At 42.3% G+C, this 27,975-nt stretch overlaps 1 protein-coding gene across 2 annotated transcripts in view; it reads right to left on the bottom strand.

Annotated features, from left to right (window-relative positions):
- Positions 1-27,066, bottom strand: part of EIF2AK3 (eukaryotic translation initiation factor 2 alpha kinase 3) — a 55,350-nt gene extending 28,284 nt beyond the window's left edge. Inside the window, exons 1-6 of one of the 2 annotated variants that reach the window (XM_070729547.1) lie at positions 26,450-27,066; positions 22,128-22,257; positions 15,828-16,022; positions 9,790-9,920; positions 7,674-7,908; positions 7,292-7,454 (exon numbers count right to left, since the gene is read on the bottom strand). In XM_070729547.1, the coding sequence (XP_070585648.1) occupies positions 7,292-7,454; positions 7,674-7,908; positions 9,790-9,920; positions 15,828-16,022; positions 22,128-22,257; positions 26,450-26,754 (1,159 nt within the window). In that variant the 5' untranslated portion in view covers positions 26,755-27,066. The remainder of the gene's footprint in view (positions 1-7,291; positions 7,455-7,673; positions 7,909-9,789; positions 9,921-15,827; positions 16,023-22,127; positions 22,258-26,449) is intronic. The other variant, XM_070729548.1, reaches the window with a different exon arrangement.
- Positions 27,067-27,975: the final 909 nt, after the last annotated feature.

Genomic DNA, 27,975 nt, shown 5'->3' with positions numbered 1-27,975 from the left:
CCCTTTGGAAATGTGATCAAATACCTTCTTTTTTCGTAATAATTGCAAAAATCATAGAATGCGCTGAAATGTCTAAAACAGCAATGGAAGCACAAAATAATAAAGATTCAGAATACTATGAAATATGGGAAAATTGGTATAAATGGGTTTCTCAAAAAAAAAAAAAAATTACTTATTGTAAAATCTTTATTCCACTAAACGACTAAATGCACTTTCGAGCACTTAAATCAACTTCAAACCAATTTAAAAATTGAGCACCAAAAACCAATTAAATTTGCAATAAAATTCATACCCTATCTCTTTTTATCTGTCTTTCAACCAACTTAATATATACATTATAATACTAACAACTTTCACCAACATAACTAACTCCTATACCTACTTATCATATTATTCATATACTCCCCATACTACTTCCAGACAAAAGTCGTCCCTAAAAACGTCTGCGCTAAACGCAGATTTTTCTTTTCTCCCCTTCTCTTTTCTTTTCCCTCCTCTTCCCTTACCACTATAATTTAAAAAAAACAAACAACTTTTCATTTTCCTTATTTACTTGCTACTTACTGTACGTTTATAGTCATTAGGAAATATAACATTTTTGTTAAAAATATGATTTAATGTATACATATAACGATTAAGAAACTAAGAAATACAGTGATCCCCCGATCATTGCGAGGGTTCCGTTCCAGGACCCCCCGCAATGAGCGGGTTTTCGCGAAGTAGCGCTGCGGAAGTAAAAACACCATCTGCTCATGCGCAGATGGTGTTTTTACTTCCCAGCAGCAAGGAGCCGAAGATTGGGGTTTCCCCGCCGCCCACGCCCACGTTCTGCAGTTGTCAGTAAGAGAGGCTGGTATCTCACGTGCTTCAAACTCTTGAGGGCTTCGTTTCTAGCTCGCTGTGCAAATACAGCCTCACGCTAGCCGAAGGGCAGCTCTGGTTTTTTGGAAGGAGGAACGAGTTGAAGGTGAACTGCCCGTTATTAGCAAGCAACCAAAAACGCAATTTCGCCCCCTTTCTGTCTCTTCCTCGCCCGCCCAGGCCGGCTCCGATCTTTTAAAACAGGCGCGCGGCTTCTCCGCTGACTCCTAAAGCGGGGAAGTTCGCCAGGAGTCAGCGGAGAAGCGGCGCGCCTGTTTTAAAAGACCGGAGCCGGCCTGGGCGGGCTTTCCAGCAACCCCCGAGCCCCCAACCCGGGCTCGGGGGTTGCTGGAAAGCCCCCCCAGGCCGGCTCCGATCTTTTAAAACAGGCGCGCCGCTTCTCCGCTGACTCCTAAAGCGGGGAAGTTCGCCAGGAGTCAGCGGAGAAGCGGCGCACCTGTTTTAAAAGATCGGAGCTGGCCTGGGTGGGCTTTCCAGCAACCCCCGAGCCCCCAACCCGGGCGAAGGGCGGGTGAGCCGGGCGAACGGCGGGCGAACGGCGGGCGAGCAGGTGCTGGGGGGGGGCTTCGCCCTCCCGCCAGCAAGAGGGGGAAGACCCAGGGAAGCCGCCCAGCAGCTGATCTGCCCGGCACCATCTACGCATGCGTGCCCATAGAAAAAAAGGGCGCACATGCGCAGATGGTGTTTTTACTTCCGGGTTCAAAAATCGCCATATAGCCGTTTCGCAATGATCGGGATCGCAATACCCGGGGGATCACTGTATTATATTCCTTCTAGGAAATATATGCATGATAACTTATATATATTACAATGTGTTACCATAAATGTTTGACTTTGTATCCCCCCATTTCCCTTCTTCCGTCCTACCCCAGTTTTTCTTCCTCGCCTTACCTTCCCTTATTTCCTTTTTATTATATATGTAAATAAAGTATATTTTAAAAAAAACCAAAACCCCCCCCCAATAAAACGTGATGACCCGAGAGTGCCTCCTGAAAGCAGCGTAGTGCCAGATGTGCCACTCTTAACTCCAACCAGTTAGTATTGTTGCAACGTTCCACCAAGGACCACTGTCCCTGGGTCACCCGGGAGCTCAAGTGGGCTCCCTAATAGAAAAGGCTGGCATCCGAGGTTACAACCATACAGGTAGGTTCCCTGGACACCCTTGCTCCAATGCTGCTGATGACCAACAGTCCAGTGATTGGAGTACATTCTGCAGAACCCTGATACATGTTAGAACTGCTGGTTCCTGCTCGTTGACTTGGCAGCAGGAGCCATTGCAGGGCCCAGGAATGTAATCATGCCTAAGGCACGACTGCCAGGCATGAGATCATTTCCCCTAACAACTGAGAAGGATCAATGACACTAGCCATAGGAACTTGATACGAACCACCATGTCCCTCATGCTGACCCTGTGTTCCTAGGAGAAAAATACATGACAGGTCTCGGTATTTATTACTGCTCCCCAATGGTTCAAATAGGTAGAAAATAGCTCTTTTCCATGTTCCTGGAGGGTCTTATATCTTCTGCAGTTCCTGATCCACAATGTACTACTTCCTGTCCATCCCATTGGGGGCAGTAATGGAGCCAGGCTGGTTCCACAGCCTTTGTCTAATGTCTATAGAAAGCTTGGGAGAAGGAATCGCCTACTGAGCAGTGACCGGCTCGGTAAAAATGAGCACACTTGGGTCCAGAGGAATTGTAGATGCGTCAGACAAACCACTGCCTATTCCCATATTTGCCATGGTTTTGGCCTTGAAAAAAACAAAGTCTTAAACAAGTTGGGAATAGAGACTTGTCGGCGGAGACCCTCATCCTAAGAAAACTCATAGTCAACTACCTCTTCATCCACCACCATGGAAACATCACTATAGAGGGAATGAGGTGAGAAATGCTGCTCTTGAACATTCTCTATCAATGTGCAATTGCTGGTGTATGCTCGCTGAATGGCAAGGACCCGATGGGTATAAAGCAGCCTCCATGTGAAATTGATTGAGGAATAATGCTGCACAGCTCATGAGAAATGTGAGGAGCCAAATCCTCAAGGCGGAGTCCTGCCACTGTAGGAATGAAGGTAGCTGATGGCACTGAAGTCCATCTAAGGGGGGTTCAACCTAACAGGAGCTTGGCATGGGAAGGAATCTAATTCTTCTTGGTAGAAAGTAGGTAGAAAAGACTGCGCCACTGTAGTAATATTAGGAGACTAGGTTAACTGGTCCTTCTCTAGACCCTAAGAAGGTAGCTCCTTTTCCAAAGGAGTAATGAACTTAGACCTTCCCACAGGAAAACTGGGGGCCTTGGTAGACTATGCCTGTTTTGCGGCCTTCAAAAACTGCTTTTCCAAAGCTGTCTGCCTTCTGTTGGCATCTTTGTTAGAGGCTGATGAGATTTTCCTCAAATCTTTAGCCTTATATGGATGGCCTCTTTGAAGAAGATCTGGCCTTGCTAGACTCATAGGCTTCTGTTCTTTGATGTCTGGGAGAAGACATAGCAGAATTTCTGCTCTGAGGTCTGGAATGATCCACTATTTTGAAAGACTCAAACAGCTAAGAATTGCTGATAGCCTCATTACAACTGAGGCAAATCCCAAGCCTGAGAAGAATCTCCATGCAAAAGAACTATCTATATCAATGTTCAATAATGATCCCAAAAGGGTTGACAAGCTAAATCCATGGAATAATACTACTTATTGTGAAGCCAAGATAGTAGATAGGTGCCAAACAGACAACACGGCTTGTGACGCACTTGACCAGTAGAAAATGGTGCAAAATCAGCAAATGGTTATAAGTAAATAGAATAGCACAAAACTGGCAACATGGTTTTGAAGCGCTCGCATGGATCTTTCCAGCCTTCTGAAACTAAAGCCTCGGTCAATAGATGCAATGGAGGAGAAGCGGAGCCCTGCTGAATCTTCTGCAAAGCCATGTGGAATGGTCTAGCCACTGTATAGACTTCGTCCCCTCTGCAATGCAGGAGGGGACTCTGATGGTGCTTCTGGCTGTTGGCACTAGGAAATGGCAAGCCGCGCTGAGGTGGTGCTTCAAAGAGAAAGCCTTATTGCCCCATTTAATTTTGTGCCATTGCCAATTCTTCTGAGCTATTTCCTGGGTTTTAGTGAGTTGGGAAATTCATGTCTCCAGGCCCACTGAGTGGAGTTTCAGCCAAGCAGAGGAGGTGTGGCCAAGAAATTTTACAATTCATTCTCTGGCCAATCAGACAGAATTAACCTATGCTTGGACTCCCCAAGCAGTGCACAGGAGAATAGATCACACCTAATTGGAAACCAACTCTCGGAATGATTGGGATAGATAGGATGCTGTGATAAATTTGCTATGAATCGATTACAATAACAATTTGTTAAGACAGGGTTTTAAAACTTTAACCTTGTGTTGTTTAATGTTAACTCTTTTGCCATTAATATATTATATAAATGGCAGGTCAAAATTTTATGAATAGATTTAGTAGTTTAATAAAAGGGAGGGGGGTTAGCAGAGGGTGGGAACAATATTATAATAATGTATTAATCAGTATACAATTAGGAAAGATAATACGTGTCTAGATATTAGCCTTTTAAAATGTTTTTTTCTTTTCTAAGTTTTATATTTTAACTTTCTTTGAATAAAAATCAAAATAGAAAGAAAAAACAGAATAATGTTTTGACTAAATCACAATCCAAACAAATCACATTATGATTTAATGTGATATCTGAATCTAGATATATTTTTACTGTAGAGTCAACAGTAAAGCATTTATGGAAATACAGAATAGCAGAAAGCACAAAATAATTTAAACATAGACATAACTATATTTCCACATCCAAGCAGTCAAATGACACACTTAAGAAAAAAAAGTTAATTTTACCCAAGCAAAGTACGCAGTGGGAGCATAATCAGATTAGAGATTGAAGGGTCTACAATCAACAATCCCCAATGTCTATACCCCAAGTTTTTATATGATTAAACCTGGATAGTACTTTAGAAAATATGTCAGAATATTAAAAACAATAATATCATTTAACTTTTTAATTTCAAATATTGTTTCTTTTTGGAAGGCTCATATGATTGTTTCAGAGATCATGCCTGAATTCATGCCTGTTTCAAAAGTTTAAGGAATAGGCCATAAAATAAAAGCTATAACTATAATCTATACTTATAATTTAAAAACAGCAGCTTGCTCTTTCACCATTTAAAAGAAATGTAATCTCATTATATGCAATATAATTTATTACTGGATAAATATGCAAAAACTATATTTTAAAATAAGTATATCAATCTTTTCTCAATACAGTGATCCCTCGATTTTCGCGATCTCGTTCTTCGCGAAACGCTATATCGCGATTTTTCCCACCCGATGACGTCACTCTCTTCCTTCCTTTCTCATCTTTCTTTCTCTCTCTCTTTCTCTATCTTGCTTCTTCCTCTCTCACACTCTCTTCCTCCCTCTCTCATCTCTTTCTTTCCTTCTCTCTCTTTCTCTATCTCTCCCCCTCTTGCTGGCGAGCGGGGGCATCAGCGAGGAAGACCCAGGGAAGGTTCCTTCGGCTGCCCAGCAGCTGATCTGCTCGGCAGCGCGGGCAGCAGCGAGGAGCCAAATCGGGGTTTCCCCTTTGCGTGGGCGGCGGGGAAACCCCGATCTTCGTCTGCTCACTGCTGCTGCGCTGCCGAGCAGATCAGCTGCTGGGCGGCCGCAGCAGCAGCGAGCAGACGAAGATCGGGGTTTCCCCGCCACCCACGCAAAGGGGAAACCCCGATCTTCGTCTGCTCGCTGCTGCTGCGCTGCCGAGCAGATCAGCTGCTGGGCGGCCAAAGGAACCTTCCCTGGGTCTTCCCCGCCGCCCACGCAAACTCCACCATCTGCGCATGTGCGGCCATGAAAAAAGGACATGCATGCGCAGATGGTGTTTTTACTTCCGCAACCCTACATCGCAAAAAATCGATTATCGCGAGGGGTCTTGGAACGGAACCCTCGCAATAATCGAGGGATCACTGTACACAAAATACTGGTTATATTGTATATACGAAGTAGCAACTGAGCCCTCAGCAGTCTGCTACAGCACTGAAACTGCTTTGATCGCACTGATAGATGATCTCTGGCGGGCCCGGGATAGGGGTCACTCCTCTATCCTGGTGCTTCTTGACTTCTCAGCGGCTTTTGATACCATCGAGCATGGTATCCTTCTGCACCGGCCAGAGGAGTTGGGAATCCGAGGCATCATTTTACAGTGGCTTGCCTACCTCCCTGGTTGGTCGCAGTTGGTATTGGCAGGAGGCCAGAGATCGACTCCTAGGTCCCTCCCTGTGGGCTTTCTCAGGGGTTGCTCCTCTCACCCCTACTGTTTAATATCTACATAAAACCGCTGGGTGATATCATCCAACGTCAATATGTTTTATATCTCCATCCTGTGTCAACTGGTGAGACAATGGAAGTAATGTGTCGGTGCTCCACACTGTGAGGGTTTGGATTGGCGTTAATAGGCTTAGACTCAACCCCAACAAGACAGAATGGCTGTGGGTTTTGCCACCCAAGGACAATCCCACCTGTCCATCCATTACCCTGGAACTTTTGCCCCTCTCAGAGAGGGACGCTATTTGGGCATCCTCCTCGATCCGCAGCTGAGCTTAGGAGACCATCTCTTGGCTGTGGCGAGAGGGGTGTTCGCACAGGTGCGGTTGTTGCATCAGTTGCAGCCCTATTTGGACAGGGAGTCAATTCTCACGGTCACTCACGCTCTTATCACTTGATTGCAATGCTCTCAACATGGGGCTACCTTTGAAGACCGTTCAGAGACTGCAAATAGTGCAAAATGCAGCAGTGCAAGCTATCGTTGGCCTTCTCCTATAGGGCCTTCTCCGGGTCCCATCGGCCAGGCAATGTCATCTGGCAGGACCTAGGGGCAAGAGCCTTCCTCTGTGGCAGCTCTGGCTCTTTGTAACCAACTCCCTCCAGAGATTCATACCACCCTCACCTTCCTGGCCTTTCGCAAGGCCCTGAAGACCCATCTTTGCTGGCAGGCACGGAGAGCCGTGAATGTCCAGAACTAACTCCGGCCGGTGTTGTGAATGGCTAAATCCAGTTACATGAATGTGGATGATTGTGTTTTTGGGAAAAATGGGATTTTAGATTTTTTAGATTTTAATGTTAGATTTCTTACATGTTTTTGTATTTGTATTTATTCTGTTGTAAGCCACACTGAGTCAGTTGAGTAGGGCGGCATAGAAATCTAATTAAATAAATAAACTATTAATGCAAAATACATTAAGAGCATAGATCAGATTCAAATTATTTTTTTTCTCTTGAAAAAAATCATAATCGATATAAACAAAGAAACAACATAAAAACATAAACAAAATACAGAAGTTATCTGTAGAGACTGGGACAAAAAATGATGCCATATTTTAAGTAGCCAGCATACCTAAATAAACACTGGATTCAGTAGCTCCTCGAGCAGCTTCCACAAGATCTTCTTCATCCTCTAAGTTATTATTATTGGAGGTATAGCTCGTGTCATCAAAGAGACTGATTGGAATTACTTTGCCATCTTTCACCAACCAAGCAGAAGCAACTGGATTGCAGAACTGAAAATAAAACAAATCATTATTTTAAAAATACATCTAATAAATGTGACACATTAGCTTTTAATGCATAGGTTTTTACAAATACTAGGAACATTTTGTACTTAAGGCAATTGTTTAAAAAAGTTAAAAGTTAAATTCCACAATACTAAAAGAAAATGAAAAATGTTTTGGTAACATTATATTTCTAATCAGTGTTAACATATTTCCCATCTTTAGTACCTGGTATTCCCATTCCAGATGTCCTTCCTTCTTATTAAATGCCATAACCTTCCAGTCAGCTACTGAAACCTTTATCACTGTGTCCTTCATTGTAGCTTCCTGTTCTTCTACTTCCGAAATAATTTTAGAATCTTCTTTGTTAATATTTGATTTCATATTCCCTTCAAGAAATCCTACCCTTGTTTCAGTCTTCGGGAGATAACGTAGTTCAAAATGACCAACGCTAAAATTCCACCTTTAAAAAAAGGGTAAGACTGTGATACCATATCAGTTCTATCTTTATAAATACCATAATGTTTCTGAAATAATACATCCTAACATTCAGAAACATAGTAATACTAGTTTGGTATACTAATCTCTAATGTATTACTATGAACTAAAAAACTGAATTAAGGGAGAAAATCTATAAGCTTGATAAAAAAGAACAATGCCTCAACATCTGTCTTATCTTTGCAGGATTTTTTTTCCAGGAGGAAATATGCCATTTGTTAATTATAAAACAAGAAAGTTATATTTTGATACATAAGTTAATATTCACTTCTTACATTCACTTCTTTACATAATTTCCAACCGACTGTCCTTCTGTATTTACATAAGACATCTAGATACATTATAAAGCCTTTCCATTATTAAATGATGTTGCTATGGTGGAAATTAAAAGAAAATTGAGGGGAAAGTGATTATGCTTTCTGCTAAATAATCTTCTCTAGCCTTAGAACAGAGCTATAAAACTTGATTTCATTGAGCCGCATCAGAGTTGTTTGACTTTGGGGGGTGGGGGAGCATGTCCAGGGAGGGCAAGGCTAGCTTGATTTCACTCATGTCGGGTGGCAATCTGTGATGGCCTGGGCAGGGCGGGGGGGGGGGGATCAACTGTTTCCAGCAGAGGGAGGTGAGACCAGGGACATTGCCAAACCCTTGTCCTCCAGAACAGCCTCACTGTCCCTTTCAGGCCATGTGGACCCCTGGACAGTGGCACAGGCTGTCTAGAGCCCTAGGCAGCAGAGTGCATGCCCAACCTGGCCCTGAAGATGCCAGAGCACCATGACCCCCACAGCCTAGCCCAGCCGGTTTCCCTAGGGAAGTGCGCAGCTACACTTACCTCCTCCTCGACTCCTCTGCTACTGTTCTCGCTCTCCTTGGCCAGGTTCTCATAGTGTATGCGGAAGGGCAAAGTGTGTGGGTCAGAGGGAGGCCTCTGAGGCCACTTCCTCGCCACGTGGGAAGACCTAGCTTTGTAACCAAAGCATCCTCTCCTTAGCGATAGGATGGGAGACCACCAGGAGAGGTCAGTAGGAGACAAGGGGATGACGAAAGGGTAGCAGGGCTGCTGGTGGTCAAGTGCTAAGGTAGGATTTCCTTCAGATTCTATCTCCCTCTCATTATAATCTTCCTTCCTCCCTCCCTCCCTTTTTTTCCCTTCCTTGCTTGCCTCCCATCTTCCTTTTTCTCTCTTTTCCTTTCATCTTTCCTGTCCCTTCTTGGTTGCACAAATGTAAAAGAGGAAACATTTCTCGATGCTTCCTGCTTTGTGATCAAGTGCCACTTTTGCTAGTAGTTTGTTTTGCTACCACTCTGCCATTGAAAACGGAGCTCAGAAAGGCCGCGTGCAGTTCTCCCGAGAACTGGCAGAGGCCCAGTCCTTCACTGTTTCCACGATGGCCCCATGGGCCAGAACTAAGTATCTTTTAGATAATTGCAGATTATCTATATCCAATATAGATAATCCATGATTTACAACCATTCATTTAATGATCATTTGAAGTTACAATGGCACTACGGTGATGTGATCAAAATTCAGACACTTGGCAACTGGCATGCATTTATGATGGTTGCAGTGTCCCAGAGTAATGTAATCACCTTTTGCAACTTTCTAACAAGTGAAGTCAATGTGGAAGTCAGGTTCACTTAACAGTTATGCTACTAATTTAACAACTTCAGCATGAAATAGGGCAACATTCATTTAACAATTGTATTGCTTAGCAACAGAAATTTTGGCCCCAACTGTGGTCATAAGTCAAGGACTATCTATACTGACCTTGAGATGGAAGTATATCATGGGCAGAAATCACAGAAAAGATTAATTAATTAAGACTTACTACTACATTATACATACTTTTCATTGCCGCTGCGGGGCCCAACAGCACGAACAGTTTTCTGAGTTCTATGGAGAAGAAGAATATCTTCCTGCTCTAGCCCATCATCATCCCAGCGACGACAGCCTATTGCTGAACATATATATTTTACCTGGGGCCAGAAGGAAATATTTAATTCAACAGGCTTTCCCTTCATTGTTGATATTTTTATTAATAAAGTAGAAATCATGTTCTATTCCATTTTTATAATTCAATTCAAAAAATAAAAATGTATTCCCCAAGTATTACATAAATGGAACTTCATTTGAAGAAAATTCTAAAATTAAAGCACTCACGTACACATGCCTCAATACATTTGAGAGAAAATATTTTGTGTTTTTAATACAAATCATATTGGTAGTTACTGAATTATATGAAATAAATTTAACCTGCAATTTCTAATATGACTGAAACTGGCAAAAGGCAAGCTAGATAGGCTGGCTATAAACTACCGTATTTTTCAGAATATAAGACAAACCTAGATTTTAGAGGTGGAAAACTAGAATAGGTGTTGATTGCTTACCTGAACGCCTCTTCTCGTACGCTGAGCGGGTACAGCAGTCACGTGGGGTTGCTCGCTGTCCAATCCGCATAGGACCGAGCCTAGTCATTAAAAAGCCTGCTGGATCTGCCCCTTCCCCAGAATTCGCGAATCCGTAGACTTAGGCTCAAAGGTGGTGGCTCAAATAATGCTCTACTCTCTTGATAGGAAGAAACAGGTTAAAAGATATAACCATGGTTAGAAAGAAATTAGGGAGGGAAGTGACTGCTGTATCCGCTCAGCATACGAGAAGAGGCATTCAGGTAAGCAATCAACTCCTATTCTCTGTACTGAAAGAGCGTGTCCAACAGTCACGTGGGACATACCCAATGAGTCCCTAGGGAGGGATTAGTTCGCTATCGTGAGAGATAACGGATTGGAGGACTCTTCTGCCGAAGGCAGCATCCGCTGAAGCGTAAGAGTCAATTTTGTAGTGCCTTATGAAAGAGTTTGGAGAGGCCCAAGGAGCTGCTTTGCAGACTTCCTCCAATGGAGTTTGAGTTGCCCATGCGGCAGATGTGGCTGCACTTCTTGTGGAATGTGCCGTGATACCTCTTGGTACGCTGAGGGAAGCTGACTCATAAGCCATTGAGATTGTCCCTCGGATCCAATGACCTAATACGGTTGAGGATGCCTTGGATCCCAGGGATCTGGGATGGTAGACTACGAATAAAGCTTCAGACCTCTGAACAGGTCTCGTCCGTTGGATATAGATTCGTAGAGCTCTGGTGAGGTCTAGAGTGGCCCATCTGAGCGCAAGATGATGGTTCTGATTGGAACAGAATGAAGGCAACACAATGTCCTGGGATCTGTGGAACATGGAACTGACTTTTGGTAGAAAGGTGGGGTCCAGGCGCAGAAGTACTTTGTCTATATGGAACTGGCGTAGATCCTGTCGAATGGAGAGGGCTGCCATTTCTGAGATGCGTCAGGCAGATGTTATTACCACCAGAAAGGCTACCTTGTAAGATAGGTACCTGAAGGATGCTGACCTTAGGAGTTCGTATGGCGCTAGGTGAGGGAGTGCAGAACCCGTGGTAAGTCCCAGGACGAGTATCTGTGAACTGTGGGAGGCCTGAGGTTTGAGATGCCTCTTAGGAATTCTTGGATTTCCGGGAAAGAACAGACTGGTTGTCTGCAAGACCCTGCTAGGACCGAAGATAAGGCCGCTAGATGACGGCGAATGGTTCTGGTTGAGAGGCTTTGATGAAAGCCTTTCATAAGGAAAGATACAATTCTGTGAATGGGAATACACAGGGGTGATTGATCTTCCTCTGTGCACCACTGGTGAAACTTGGACCAGGTATGGTCGTAGATCCTGTTAGTAGAAACTCTTCTGGATTTGAGGATTACTTCTATCATGTCTGGATCGTAACCCCGAAGGTCTAGGTCGCGCCAGATAATAGCCAAGCGATGAGGTCCAGGTCTGGATGGTGAGAGGCCCCCTGCTGCAACATATCCTCCAAAATGGGGAATTGCCAGGGGCCCTGGACGGACAGACATTGCAGGTTTGCGACCCAGGGCCGGCGAGGCCAGTGAGGGGCTATCAGAATCACCTGGGCCTTCTCGAGGATGATCTTGTGGATCACATCTGAGAGAATTGGTATTGGAGGGAAGGCGTAAAGCAGCTCACGAGGCCAAGGAGTTCCGAGTGCATTTGTTGCCTCCGCTCACAGGGATGGAAACCTGGAATAGAATCGAGGGAGTTGAGTGTTGGTTGCGGTCGCAAATAGGTCTAGCGATGGGGGACTGAATCTGAGGCAGATCTGTTGGAATAGAACCGGATGGAGGCTCCACTCTCCTGGATCCAGAGTTGACCGGGAGAGCCAGTCTGCCTGCACATTGAGAACTCCCGAGATGTGGTTGGCCCATAAGGACTGAAGATGTCTTTCTGCTCAGAGACCCAGTTTCAGGGCTTCCCTCATCAGGGCCTTGGACATGGTACCCCCTTGTCTGCAGATATGGCTCTTTGAAGCTGTATTGTACGTGAAAATCAGGACATGTTGATTGATGATGTGTGATTTGAATTGTTTGAGGGTTAACCACACTGCTCTCAATTCCAGCGAGTCGATGGGTCTGGATGACTCCTCCGCTGACCACGTGCCTTGGGCTATCAAACCTTGAGCATGGGCCCCCCAGTCCGTCAGGCTGGTATCCGTGGTGATGGTGAATTGTTCTGAACTTCTGAAGGGAGATCCCTTGTCCAGAGTGGAGGAAGTCCACCACGTAAGGGACCTTAATACTGTGGTCAGAATGATGATGAGGCGTGCCGAATTGCTGTTCCCCGATCTCTGGAACGGTAACAGAAGCCATTGGAGATCCCTGGCGTAGAGGCGAACCCATGGGATAATGCCAATGCAAGACACCATCCTTCCCAGTAGAGTTCCTCTGGAAGGTGAAGCCCTGATCTTGTTGACGATTGGGACATCGAAAGGGCTGAGGTTTGATGGTCTTCTTGTTGGTGGGCCCCAAAACTTTCTTTTTGTTAGCATTCTCTGTGAGAAGGGGGTCCAAGAGGTCGCCAAATAAAAGGTCGCACTTCAAAGGACCCATGGCAAGCTGCCATTTCTGCCTCACTCCCGCCTGCCAGGGGCGAAGCCATAGAAATCTTCTGGCTGTTGTTGAGGCCGCTAGCGACTTTGCAGCAAATCTTGATGATTGCAAGGTAGTGTCAGCTACATATTGGGCTGCTGCAAAAACTTTATTGAAGTCCTGTTGACCCTGAAGATCATCAGGGGGAATATGCTGCTAGAGCTGTTGAAGCCACAAGAGAATGGCTCTAGAAAAGAATGATGCTGCTGCTGCACTTTTAATAGCCCAGGTATCCATGAAGAAACACTTTTTGAGAATTTGCTCTAAACATTTGTCTTGGGGTTTAATACTTCTGCTTCACCAGGCATAGCAGCCGCAGAATGTAGAATCTTTACTGGTTTGTCAGCTTTAGGATAGACAAGAAGGTCTTAATAACATGGAGAAAGCTTACATAACATCTTGTCTTTAGATGTGGGATTGAAACCATAAGATGGATGGTCCCACTGTTTGAGCAAAGCATCTTTGAACAGTTTTGGCATGGGGATGACCTCATTGTCTTCCTGTTCCTCTATAAAATATGGCAGATTCTCCTCAGGTGGAGCTGTAGAAGGATCAGATGGTTTATCCTGGCCAGCTAAGCCTGGGGCAACTCTTGCTTTGAATAGAAGAGATTTGAAGAGTTGGAAAGAAAATATTGCAGCAGGAGATGGAATCTTGATCTGTGATTCCTCATCCTCTGACAGGCATTGGAAAGGGTCATCCTTGTCCTCTATGTCCATATCATCATTCTCATCCTGAGAGGAATCCGAGTCTTCTTGAACTGGAATTCTGTAGGTTGAAAAGGAACTCACGGGCCTAGGGGCGCGTGAAGGGGGACAAGAGTGAGGAGGCACATTGATAGCCGAGAGCTTGGCATCAATGGCTTGAGATCAAGCAGAATACATAGTTTGAAGCTCTGGAGGTAGGTTAGTAATAGTAATAGGTAGTGAGGGAGATACCCTGAAGGCCTGGACTGGATCTGGCTTGGAGGGATCTTCCATCATAATATTTGGCTCCTCTGGACCTAAGCCCCATAGGTTAGGTTGGGGTCTGTTTAGGTTTGGCTCATCAAGAGAAAGCACAGGGACATCAGAGGGAGGCAATTTAAAAGCCTCTGGAGGGTCAGAGGGGCTAATGTGCACTTGGGCCTGCATTTTTAAATGTTTAGCCAATCTCTCATGAATCTTTTGAAGAGTTTGGTCCTGTCTCTTCTCAGTCCTGGTGGGTCTAGCCATTGGAGGAGCTCCCGAGGAAGAGGAGGAAGAGGCCTGGGGGATGGTGTCAATTTCATCGCCAGTAGGCCTAACCTCTCTGGGACCCTTAGAAGAAGTGCCTCTCTTGGGAAACGAAGTCATGTCCTGAACAAATTAAATTAAATTGAGCCAAAATGGTGGGAGAAGCTATAATGGTCAACGTTCCCAAGAGGAAGGGGGCCCAAGCTCCTAGGCCCAGCAGCGTCTGCAGCTCAAAGGCAATCTGGATGGTACCAGAGTTTGTGCCAGTGAGTACAGAGGGGCAGGCCTCACTAATTTAAAATAGTAAACCAAGGCACACTGGTTTGGAGGCCTAGCCAGGGAGAAAAAGCCTGAGGGTCTCACAGCCTACTCCAAGGCCACGCAGTGGACTTGATGGTGCCAGGCGGGACGCGCATGGGCGATCCGCAAGTGCTGTAATTACTGGGCGCTAAGGGCCTTCGCACCAGAAATAAACCACTCCACCATTTTTGTAAAAAGGAGGGGTGACTAAAGTCCAGGAGACAGACAAGAGCGCTTGTTAAAGTGTCCCACACCACCGGAGGAAAAAGGAATCCTTTTGTTCTCTAATTTTAGCTTGCCGGTAAATCCTAGCCGATTTATCGTAAATACAATCCAGCAGCAGTGCGAGCAAGGCAATTGCAAAATTCACGGCTGTAGCTGCACCGCGGCTTCTCCCTTGGCACCGAGCCCAGTAAGGCTGGCGCAAACAAGGCAAGCTTAAAAGTAAAGGCAATTGCAAATTGTACTTAGCTGAGATTGAGAAGGAACAAAGAGGGAAGGTGTTATTGAGAGGATCGAGCCACCACATGTCCTGCCAAATTGCAGGACCGAGCGAATTCTGAGGAAGGGGTGGATCCAGCAGGATTTTTAAAGACTAGGCTCGGTCCTATGCGGATTGGACAGCGAGCAACCCCATGTGATTGCTGGACCCACTCTTTCAGTACCGGAGAAAAAAAGTATATTCTGAACCAAATGGTGCAGTAATATATTATTTAATAAAATACCAGTGTAGCAGAATATTTTTTACAAACATGTATACCTTTTACAACCATGGACAATTTTTACAAACTTCAAACTTGACAACTTTAAGACTTATGGACCAACTCCCAGAATTCCTCCTCCAATCATGCTAGCTCAGGAATAGGAGTTGAAGTCTGAACGGCTGATCGTGGGGGGGGGGGGGGAGCATTCCCCAAAAGCCTTTCATTCTTCTCCACCTCGGGGGTGCTCCCCTCCCCCACTGCTCCTCTACGGTGCTGTCGTCAGAGGCTGATTAGAGCACACTAACCTCCACTCCAGGCACTGGAAATTAAGCCTGGCATTTTCTCCGGTGGAGCTGCCATTTTGATCACTAACTTCACTATCTCCCCCTTCCTTCTTCCTTTCTGACTGGCGGTTGGATCAATCTCCTGGAATACCACCAATCAGCTGTCTGTTGCCACCAATTGCGGCTATTACTGCTGTCCCGCCAGCTCCCTTCCCCCTCTCCAGGTACAGCATTCGGTATATAGGAAACACCCAGTTTTTGACCCTCTTTTGGGGGGTAAAAACGTCATCTTGTACACTGAAAAATACGGTACTTCAAAACAATCTTAAAAACCCATAAAAATTAAATGTCAAAACTCTGTTGCCAAAGCTGTTATTATTTTACCTTTCCTGAACATGAACTCAGTCCATATGTTGTTCGGGACTTTCCTCCAACCAGAACAACATCATCCCCAAATCTGTAGGATGATTCCAGAAGTGATTCAACAGTGAATGGAACAGCCTCAATGCTCTCTCTATCACGATCCCACTGGAAAAGATCTCCATCCAAGGAGGGAATTATCATTTTATTACCAAATACCTACAAAATATTAAAACAGAAGTATACATTTTAATAAATAAAAAAGAATGATGATCACAAAGATTTAAAATCAAATACAATCCAGATCAATAGAAAAATGCCACAATGACTCATAACATTATTTAACCAATACATATCCACAACTGTGCATTGATCCATGTTCCTTTTCAGAGTAACTACATTCTATGACAGAAATCATAGATTGACTTCCAAGCTAACTTGTTTATCTGTGTCTATCTCAGCCAGATTATTTCACTATTTTACATGCTCTTTTCTCAATAAACCATCTAAGGACTGAAAACTTAATTTTGATGTAAATCAATGTTTTAAAGCATGTTAAGTTATAACAATAGATTATAAATGTGCCTCATCACTTTTTAAAAGAGATTTAAATAATTTTAGATTTGCTAGAAAATCATAAACGATTTCCTGGGAATGGGAGGTATTGTGAACTGTAATTATATACATGATGTAGGCCCATAATAGTGAACTTATAGCACACGTGCTGGAAGTGACAAGTGGAGCCACTGCCCATTGCTCTTCTGGGTTCTGGTATCTTTGCCAGTAGGTTTTCATTTGCACGAGTGTGCCAAAAGCCAGAAAAGCAGCTGCTCATTGCATACACACATTCCAGAAAGATGATCTTGTTTCCAGAGTGCACATGCACACAGCCCAGCTAGTCTGGTATGAGGATCACTGTGGTTGCTTCCTCAGGAAGCAGAGCAAGGTAAGTTGAGGCTTGTCTCCTGCCCTGCCTGCGGAAGGTTTTTATGTGGCCGCAGGTGGTTCGGAACACCAGTGGATCAGCAGCTGGTGAGGGCAGGGTGGTATGGCGGGCTGCCTGTGCAGATGACCCCATTGCTGGGCTACTCCTTGCTGGGAGCTGCCATTCCCCAGCCGACGGCAGTGCTCTCGGACCCTACCACCTCAAGCATAGACTTATGGCTCATTCCACCAGCCACATGGGTCCCCAGGGCGCTAGCTGTCGCCGTCTTTCTTTGGCCACCATTTCCATCCCTCCCCACCAGAGGTTAGCTTCCTTTCCAGACCAACTCCAAGCAAATGGTGCACAAACTTAAGCAGTTCTTGTGCTACCACCTGTACCACTTGCTTGGAGCTGGTCAGGAAAGGAAAAAAAATCACAGCTGAATTAGGCAGGATTCACCCCATCCAGGTCTTTCTGAACGAGTTTCCCTACACAGCCTTCCCGCAGCCCAACAGTGATCACCCAACCAAAGGAATCTGCCCTCTGATCTCTTCCGAGCGCCTTTTCTTTCCTCATGAACAAGCTGGGGACACAAAAAGCATTTATCTGCATGCTGTTACCAGCTCTGCACAAGATGTCGCTACCTGGGGCCACTGGGCATTATCTGGGTGCAGGGGGGGAGCAAGAGAGTTGCTGAAGTTTGTACTCTGCTTGTTTGGAGTTGGCCTAGAAAGGAAAAAAGCCTCTGGCGGGGAGGGAGAGAAACAATGGCAAAAGGAAGGTGGCAATCGCCACAGCCCTAGGGACTTGTGTGGCGGGTGCAGTGAAGAAGTTGGCAGGGCTGAGTTCTACTACTGGTGGAGGGAAAGCAGTTCCAAGTAGGGAGGAGTCGAGGCTCAGAAGAGCTCAGGGGGCAGTCTCCTTTTGGGTGAGTGATTACTATTGGGTTCAGCAGGAGGCTACCATAGGGAGACTCGTTCAGAGGGACCTGCATAGGGCGAGTCTGGCCTAATTTGGCTGTGTTTTTTCCTTTCTAGGTCAACTCCAAGCAAGCAGTGCAGGCAATGGCGCAAGAGCTGCAGAAGTTTGTGCAATGCTTGCTTGGAGTTGGTCTGGGGGAAAAAAATCTGTGGCAGAGAGATAGGGACACCCTAGCCTGCTGTTCCTGCTAACCCCACCCCTTCATGCCTGGTACCAGTAATTCTCACACTGCTACTTCCCCGGTGGCTGCAATAAGTGCTCCCTTAGAAGAAGTCCACAGAAAAAGGTTCACCATTACTGATCTTGGCTATGAGAAAAAGAATGGAACAGGAAGACTTTCTTGTGGAAAGAGGAATGATTTGGGATTGAAACTGTGGTAAATTTTCAATAAGTTGATTATGATAAAGTTTGTTAACAGTGTTTTATAATTTCAATCTTGTCTTTCTCTTATTATTGTTCACATTATTTTACTACTTTAGATTTTTATATAATATTTCATGATTGTTTTTTGTTAAATATTTTATTGTAATATGGTTTACAAATCCTAGGCTAATAATTTGTAAATAGATTTAGTATTTTAACATTCTTTTGGCCTGTTATGCAAGTCGTAGGAAACCAACATTGCTGTATTATATCCTTACATTTTCTTTTTAATGTCTTTTTTGCTGTTTTTCAAAATTATTTTGTTCTTTTAAAATATTTTGGTGTTTAGTATTTTAATTTTCTTTGAATAAACTAAAATATCCTCTCACCAAAGGAAGTGTTTCTTACACAAAACTGAATATGTGTACACTTGGGATTTTGTTATTGCATTTCAAAATAGCAGACCCCATGTCTTTCTACAAATCACATTCAAGGCTAAAATATGTGATTTAAAATACACTTTCAAATTACAAATATCTAATTTGTGGGCCTGTTATTCAAAAATAAAATGTATAAGCCCCTGCAGCAAGATACAGAACAGTTTGTCAAAATACTTAGATCTCAGCCATTCTCTTTCAAAGAAAAAAGAATCAATGTGCTGCTCTTAGACAAGACATCCACTGCATTTTGGATCAAAGACATGGAAAGGTCTTGCTCTAAAAGATTTTTTAAAAAGCCACATGTAATTCAGTAATACATGGAACAAAATCTGGCAGAAGTATGAGCATGAATCATAAGAAACCTATGCAACAAATTATAGATACTAAATTTCATCCTAGACAAAAGTAGCATAAAAGCAACAGAATTCCAAGGATAGATAATGATATAACTATTTGTGATTAACTTATGTGCATGGGACCATCTCATTTACCTAATGAAAGATTTTTAGCATGGCACAGAAGCAACAGTTGTAATGAAATATGAAACATCTAAATACCGTACTTTTCAGAATATAAGATGTACCTTTCCCCCCAAAAGGGTGAAAGCTTGGATGCATCTTATACACAGAATGTAGCCTCACCCACCCACCTCCACCCGTTGGCCTCTGCTTCCTAGCAATTTACCTCCTTGCAGCAAAACAGAGCCTGATTAGCACAAGTGATTATCAGCCTCCCAAGCCTAAATTGATTCAGGAGGCTGCATGCAGGCCAGGTGCTAAAACTGAAAATTGCTGGGAGGTAGAGGCAAACATTTATTTTCTTGTGCTAATCAGACTGCTAAACCTGGATACAAAGAGGTAAGTCAATAATTATAGAATATCTATAGAGGTTTCAAATTATTAGTCATTTTTTAAAGACTGCTTGATTATTGTTCTAGAAAACTTAACAAAATTAAGAAGCATTTTAAAATAAATGCTTAATCTGAAGAGGCCCGGTGCTATTGAATCTTCTTTTAAATAGCAGAGAATAATGTATATTTCCAGAGAGCCACATCAATTTTAAAGATCTGTAATTTGAAATGTAACAGTGTCCTGTTTTAGTATTAAGATAAGGCAGCTTAGTTAAACCCTGACTTAGTCATGTTTGGAGTAGATCTATTTAAATAATTGGGAGGAGTTAGTATGACTACATTAAAGAAAACATTCTGGCATTAATATATTGCCATAAAGTGGCATACAAATTCAATAAATAAATAAATAAATAAATAAATAATAAATAAATAAATAAAGTACATTTTTCCAATTCTTTGCTATTTCTATGGGTCAAGCTACACATGCACAGAAATACACAGCAAACACTGTATATCATCTGTAGTGTTTGCTGGATGGCAAATTCCTGGGAGGCAGAGGCATAATTTTTTTCCCTTGTTTTCCTCCCCCAAAACTAAGATGCATCTTATACTCCGAAAAATACAGTAATTCAAACTTGGGAAAGGAATGCTATAAGCTAAATAATTAATGTAACTTAATTGTTAAGTAAAGCAAGTTTTAAAAGGTAGATGAAAAAAATTATTAAATGCTTTAATACATGCAAGCAATATTCGTGATTCCATTGTATGTGCATATATCTTTTCACTGAAACTACAGAGGTCTTAAAAATGAACATGCTACAAAATAAGTATCTCTACAGGTAAACTTTAAATTACAGTCATTCATCCAGCAGCTGTTCAAGGTTACAGCACTATATCAAGGAAATTTACAAAAGTCAATAAATCCTTCCGGGATTTCATATATTACAAAAAGCTTCAGCCAAGTGATTGCAGGTGTGATATTCTTTGCTGGCTTTCCATAAGTATAGACAATGGGAAAACTGGTGTGAAGTTAGAAACAGTCAAGCAACTGCCACTTTTTCACCCACTCACCTGGGATTCTGCCCCTTCATCCTTAATAACAATATTGCATTGCTAAGTGATGCAGTCACATGACATCATATTTTATCATTCTAAATCTTAGCAACAAAAATTCTGATACCAATTAATTAAACACAAAAATGTCAGATCACCCAACCAATATTTTAAAATAGGAAAGATTAGAACCACTGAGGAAGCAAAATGGCAGAGGTCAAGAAAGAAATCTGAAGAGTTTTAATACAAAAAAACAACAACTTTATACTGCATAAATATTAAGAGTTTATTTTTAAAACTGATTACTGATTATCATTAAGGATGTTAATTAAGGTTAAGATTATCATTAAATATTAGGATATCTAAGCATATCCTGCTTGTAAGTACTTTTAATCTTTTCACATATTTCTTAAGAAAAGCAAGATTAGATATCATGGCATTCACCTTGATATCCAACACACAGACTAAGTGTAACATTATGTTTCCACAATCACTTTAATAAAGTTTTGAAAGAACTCCAAATTGGTTCCATGTAAGTTTCTGATAATGTTCATTGTAAAAAATTTTAAAAGTTACAATTGGTCATACATACTCTGAAAATTTATTATGAATTCTTGAAATCTAGATTAAAAATGAAAAGAATACTGTTACTCCTGTTTAATATAAATTAGTGTTACAGAGCTAATGTGGGAATCAGCAAGGACGGGTGACTAGTTATGGAAATAACATTATCCTCTTTCCATCTGTCCTTAAACATTACCTCATCTCCTATTGCAAGAATAAATGCAGTTATTCTAATCCATGGAATTTAAGTTATGTTTAAGTTCTTGCATATATTAATTTATTCAATGTCAATAAAAGGAAAATTCATAATTAATATTAGTATCAAATTATGCAAAGTTATCTTCAAGTTTGCCAAATAAGCTCCACAAAAAGTGATAACTTATATTTCATATAAAAATGAGGACTTGCAATTTAAAAGTTTGTTAAAACATACAGTATATCTTTTTAACAAGTATTTGCAAACTATCAAGAAAATTGGAGCAGATCAGATTTACAGCATCAGAGCTTGCTTAATTCACTGTCTAATTCCTTGCTTAACAACTACTTTTCATTTAAAGTTATGAACAAGCTGGAAAAAATCACTTTACAGCCAATTTACAATATTCACAGCATCTTTTAGTGATGCAATCACCATTATAATTATAAACATTATAATGTTGTCATGCACCTGACCTGTTCTTTTTTCTTCCCATCTTCCACTTGAAAAAAGAATGGAGAGAAAGGAATTGTCAGGGAATAAATAGTTGTTTTACCGCATATTGAAAACAATGGGATTGTGTTGGAAGACCAGGACTAGGAGCTGCAGGCACATTGCAGAAACAACTTGTATTACTCCCTTGACATCTTTTCTACTCCAATCTCTCTGCTCTGGGAAAGGGAGAGGGCAAGTGATTTTTGTAGGTAATCTCTCCTATGCCTGATCCTGCTCAAAGAAGGGATTGCTTCCATAAATTGTTTGCTCCCCTTGCACCTCTCATGCAATCCTGCATATTTTATCAGATTTCCAATCAAGAATTTTTAGCTATGAGATCTACATTCCCAGCATTACTGGTACTTCCAACTAACACAGAGGCAAAAAAAATATCACAGTGTAATTAACCCCTCCCTATAAATTCTAAAAACCAGTGATTTAAATACACTAATCTTACCTCTGGTTTACTAAGACTAGATGAAACAAGAGAACCTGATCCCACGTCCAGATCCCACTGTTTTCTACCACTGTTTTCTGGATCTAAAGCAGCAATCCGTCCATCCAAAGTACTTATAATTATTAATGATCTGTAAATAAAAAATATGTTCATAAGAACAAAAAATCCAAGATATACCTAACAACAATTTGGAACCAATTTTTCAATTTATTAAGCTATTTTTTCCTCCGATTTATTGTCATCTTCTTAACTTTTTCTTTCCCTTAAAAAATTAAAAAGCAATAGTATCAGTGATATTGCCCACTAAAATCAGACTGATGCTTAAAAATGTTGACAATCATATAAATTAATTTGGGATCATTTTGTAACTTCAAAAGCCTACATGTAATTATGGAAAGCTACAAATTGGATGTGGCAATTTTCTTAATGGACATTTTTTTTCCCCTAGTGCCTTAATCACATATTTAATTCATGAAAATTAGATGCTAATGTTATTCTGTGCTTTCTACTAGTTTGCAGTACTCAAGGTTTATTTCCTAGATAGCAACTTCCAATGGTTTAGAATTAATGTTAGTTTATTAATTTAGTATTTTATTAATCATACCATAAGAAAATAATTTATTTGAACAATTATAAGACAATTCTAATCATATTGTTTCCGAGGATAAAGTAATCAGAGCAAGAATCAAGATTTGTGCATTATTCATAAAATACAGTACATCACAGTGTATTTATGGTACAATAGAGCATTCATAGTTTAATTTCAAATATATCTGCTAGACTTTATGACTCAAACTTCAATGGACAGGGGATGTGCAAAATCAAATGCCAGCCCCAGCAGACTTTGCCCCTTTACTTCTCAGCACATCTTTCTCCTCCTTTGCATCTGCTTCCCCTTCTCTCCGCTGGACTGTCAGTGATAGACTCACCTCTGACTTTCATCCCTTTCCCCTGCAGTTGGACTCCTGATAAGCCCAACCCACATTAACAGTCTTAGCCTGCTCCTCCTAGGGTCATGGAAAGCACTCCTGGAGTGGTGGACACCAAGGAGAGGAGACAGTAGCAAGCTCAGTGTAGATTAGACATGATAGATGCTGAGGTCAAGGAAGAAGACAATGACAGCTGCATTTATAGAAGTCAAGGAGGAAGTTAGATTGAGGACAGTGGTGGTAGCAGATAGATTGCAGCAGAATATAGTGGCATGTTCATCTCACTTGTGCTGTGCAGAATGGCCAAAAGAGCAGAAATGGGGAGAGATAGGAGGTGTAGGAAGTTGAAGTGGATGCAGTTTTCAAAGGGCAAGAGAAGGCCAGCCGCTTTTGACTCAGTGATCTCTGAAAGTGATCATTATCTTGGAAGAACTAAGGCTCAGAACTTGGAAAGACCAAACTGGAAATGGCTTGAATTGGGTGAAAGTATTAAGTGTTTACAATCTTCCCAGCCAACTTCCCATTAACAAAGTCAATGGGAAAGATGGCAAGAAGTCACAAATCACAGTGAGAGGAGGTCGTCACCTAATGACAGAATTGGCACTGTTTAATAGGCTGGGCTGAAGGAGAGTAGAAAAGAGTGGGGGGAGAAGCAAGCCTCAACCGGCTGCTGGTGTCATCCACAGCGTTCCCAGTTGCTACAAACAAGCAGCTAGCACATCAAAAATTTTAAAAAGGACTTGTCCGCTTCTTGCCTTGCAAAAGGCGCCGAAATGCAGAGAAGATCCACCCTTTCTTCAGAAAATAACCAAAAGGCATTTCAACAGCAAATCAATCTGGGTTTTATTCAGATCACATCCCAGCATGTTTTTGAACTGAAAAAGCGCACCTGCTATTGCCTTTGCTCGTGTTTGCACGGCAGCAAGAGATTGCAGGATTTAATTTGTATTTATTTTCAAAAACATGACAGCATGGCACCAGCAGCAAGGGGAGGCACAGGGCCACCCACTCTGTTGCCAGCCTGACAGAGCCCTTTGCCAGTGGCCACTGGTAGAGCCAAGCTACTTCACCTGCTGCCACCTTCAGGCTGCAAAGCACCTTCCTGAAAGTCTACTCAGTGCTTCAGGCTCCAGCTAAGAGCTGTCCCTGGTGCTCTTCAGCTCCTCGCCTCATACTGGCTGTGTGAGGCAGCAGCAGGGAGGCATTGTGGAGATCATAGATCTGGGACAACTCGCTCCACATCAGGCAGGAGTAGCCCAGGAGGACAACCAAAAACAGTGCTATCAGGAAGGTGAAGAGCCTCTATGATGCTACAATCAGCTATTTGACCGACAGCCAGCAAGGCAGACAGAGGCCAGGGTGCGTTCAGAAGTTGGGTCATTGCAGCCACAGGCAAGCAGATGGTGGGATGGAGTGGGTGGGGCTGGTGGGCTTGCTGCCTTTTGTACATGTAAATAATATGACCGCCCCAAAAATAAGCCCAAGTGCTTATTTTGGTGCTTAAGTGCTTAAAAAATAAAAGACTTGGTATTATTTTCGGGGATATACATTATCTTGAATCTGTTGTTACTTTGAATAGTCACTAAGGGACCCATTGTTAAGGTCTATTAGTATGAACTGTTTTTAAAGAGTGAATGCACACACATTCGTAACATTTTTTGAATACACAGTATTCCAAATAACAATGTGAGGCAGAAGATCAAGACCAGAAAAAATGTAGCAGTTGAAAAGAGAACCATTTAATTTTCTGCAACTCTATCAAAGTGAATTTTTCTAATACTGTTAACAGAAAGAAGGAATTCTGTACTAACTGTACTAATTCAATACTAATTCTGTAGTGCAGAAGGAATTCTGCAAATTCTAAATACATGAAAACTATAAACAGCAAAATGTAACTAAACTGAGAAATTACCAATCTCTGCTAAGAACTGCAATTAACATAATAGTAGTGTCAGCTTAAATACACCCCAGAAAGAATATCACACTGTATTCCTACATTATTAGGTCACATCAAAGTTATTTTGAATATTTTGCTTTTCCCCAAAGGCAGCAGTTTTGAAACATATGGAAATCAACCAATAGGCCATCTCTAACCATAAAATATTAGGTGACACGTTTAATATAATTACAGTATACCATAGTATTTCTCAGCCTCAGAATTTTGTTAAAATTTTTATTTGGAAACCCATTTAATCAAAACTATTATTCCATGGAATTATATTTTAAATGTTCCCATAAATAAGTTTTTAGAAATTTAGAAACTTCCACATTTTAACTTCAGCAGTCCCAATCAGCATGGCAAATGACAATGGATTTTGAAACTGGCAGAGCTTTGAATCTAAAAAACTTCTGATACCTTCAGAAAGATTTGATAAATAATTACTACCAGTTGACTTTTCTGAGCTGAGTGAAACAATATTCTGTTTCAATAAGATGATTTACTAAATACTGTTTCTGTTCTTGCAGATAGCAGCACAAATAACCTTAAAATCCATTTTATTGTTATTGAATATCATTTTAATAGTTGTTGCTCCAAAATAATTTTTTACAGAATAGTAATAGATTCCTGTTTGGAGCCAGAGTCTTGTATAAACAGATGCAGATCCTTTCATCTAAATTGGCACTTTAAAGAGGGAGGGAAGGAAATTATAAAATCTCAGGAAACAGTAAAATTCATTCACTGCAAATCACATGCATAATTATTACCCATAGCACTTTTCTACCTGCTAGTCCCTGCATATTCAAAAAGCTGACCAATAGTAAGAAAAACACTCAGTTTGACATGAAAAAAAAGGAATGAAGAGTAAAATGACAAAAAAAATGCATTCCATTCCAATTTTCTCTATGTATAGACATTATATCATGGAAGAAATGAAATAGATATATTAGTGACCCTATACAAATGTTAAATGGTTTAAGGAGCAGCTCATAGGGCAATTTACTTACTGCAATCTCAGTGGATGCTAACGTAGAACACCAAGCATGTGTGTATCTAGAGCAGTGGACCCCACATCTAAGCATCTCTAAAATCCCGAGGCCTCCCCCCCATGACATATAATTGTTATTATTCAAAAAGTGAATTACTCACGCGGAGGAAGCCTAAAAGGCCATTAATTAGGTTCAAACAAGGTTCCAATTGCCCCCATGAAAAATGAAATTGCCCCCCGTGGGGCGTGGGTCCCATGTTGGGAACCATGGATCCAGAGAAAGACCTTGGTTCTTCGAAAATATTGTTGGCAACACCTCCCACACTTCTGAGTCCACATGACATCTTCCCATGTCATTAGAAAGTCCGCATTAGAAAGCAACGGGTTGGAAAAGGCGGGTTCCAGGGAACCGCAGAACAAGATTCACATAAACCCCACCCCCACCCCAAATTCTTTTCCACCTCACCTGAAACTGCCGCTTCGGGTGGGAGCCTCCATTGCTTCTTCCTCCTGTTCCCCAGAGGATGCGGCCTGGGCCACGCCACTGGCCTCATCGTCTTCCACAATCACATCGCCGACTGCTGGAAGCGCTGCGGCTGCAGCGCCATTGAGCCCTAATCCGGGCCGGCCATTAGCATCCGAAAACGCCGCCGCTTCCCTCAGAGGGACGCAGAGCGGCAAAAAAATCCAGAAGAGCAGCAGGGCGGCGGCGTTACGAAGGATGGCAGCGGAAGGAGCAGGCCGAACTCTTGGGCCTCGCGGCCCTGGCATGGAGGGGCCCTCCCTCCACTCGCCTCAAAGACGTCGTTACGGCATAAACTGCAACCTGGCTTCAGGCAGCTCCTTCCAATGGCCACCGAGGAAGATTCAATCTCCTTCCCTCAGTTGAGAAATTAAGTGCACATGCGCAAACTGCAACCTAACTTCCTTTATTAGTTTACCAACCCCGTCTCTCGTTAGCTACATAACGGCGCGCTTGTACACAAATCTAGTAGTTTGCTTGACTTAACAGAGTTTTTGCTATTTTATCTATCCAGACTTTGGAGGGGTTTCTTTCTCTTTGAAGGGAAAGGGGTTGAACACATGATAGTTGTCTGCATGTAAGCAGAACCAATGAAAATGACGCTTTCTGGCTTCTGCCCGCCAATAAAAAGGTTCGTGTCTCTAAGGTTTCCATGATTGGATCAAACAACAACACTACTTTTGCGGATTGACTTCCGCTCTTGATTGGAGAACGTGGAAGTAGCTGGTGGAATGCAGGGATTGGTTGTTGCTCTTTTCCTTTCCCACTTGATTGGGCAACGACGATGCTTTCTACGTGGCCGATTTTGAGTGTTGTCGGTATTCTCCAGAGCGCAGGGCTGGGGGGGAGGGGCAGCAGCGGCTGTGTAATCATCATATGGGGGTTGCAGACGGTAAAAATGTCCGCGACATAACATTTAACCGTTCATATGTATTTCTGTTTATAGAAATTTAATTCTACATAGGAAAGAGGATCCGAGTTCAACCGGACCTGATCTGGACGCACCACAGAACGAGTTGGGAAATGCCCAGGGGATACATTTAAATGCTGCATCGATTGTTTCATATATATGAAACAATATATATTATATAAGGTCCAAAAACAAACAAAAATAAGGCATCTGTAATGTGTATACTATATATATTTATTTATTTTACAGATGCCTTATTTTTGTTTGTTTTTGGAGCTTATTTGCAAGGGGGTCTTGTGGAGAACCAGACTCGTTCAATTGCTGCCTGTAGTGCAGTGTTTCCCAACCTTGGCAACTTGAAGCTATTTGGACTTAAATTCCCAGAATTCCCCAGCCAGCATTTGCTGGCTGGAGAATTCTGGGAGCTGAAATCCAGATAGCTTCAAGTTGCCAAGGTTGGGAAACACTGCTGCAGTGGTTTCATCCAATGTTATGACTATGACGCTTTTCCAGATGCCGAGTCTATCGGGTTTTTTTATAGAGGACTGGATTGAATTGG

This window comes from Erythrolamprus reginae, chromosome Z (genome assembly GCF_031021105.1).
Source record: "Erythrolamprus reginae isolate rEryReg1 chromosome Z, rEryReg1.hap1, whole genome shotgun sequence".
NCBI classification, from domain to species: domain Eukaryota; kingdom Metazoa; phylum Chordata; class Lepidosauria; order Squamata; family Dipsadidae; genus Erythrolamprus; species Erythrolamprus reginae.
This window is presented reverse-complemented; position numbering and strand designations above follow the sequence as displayed.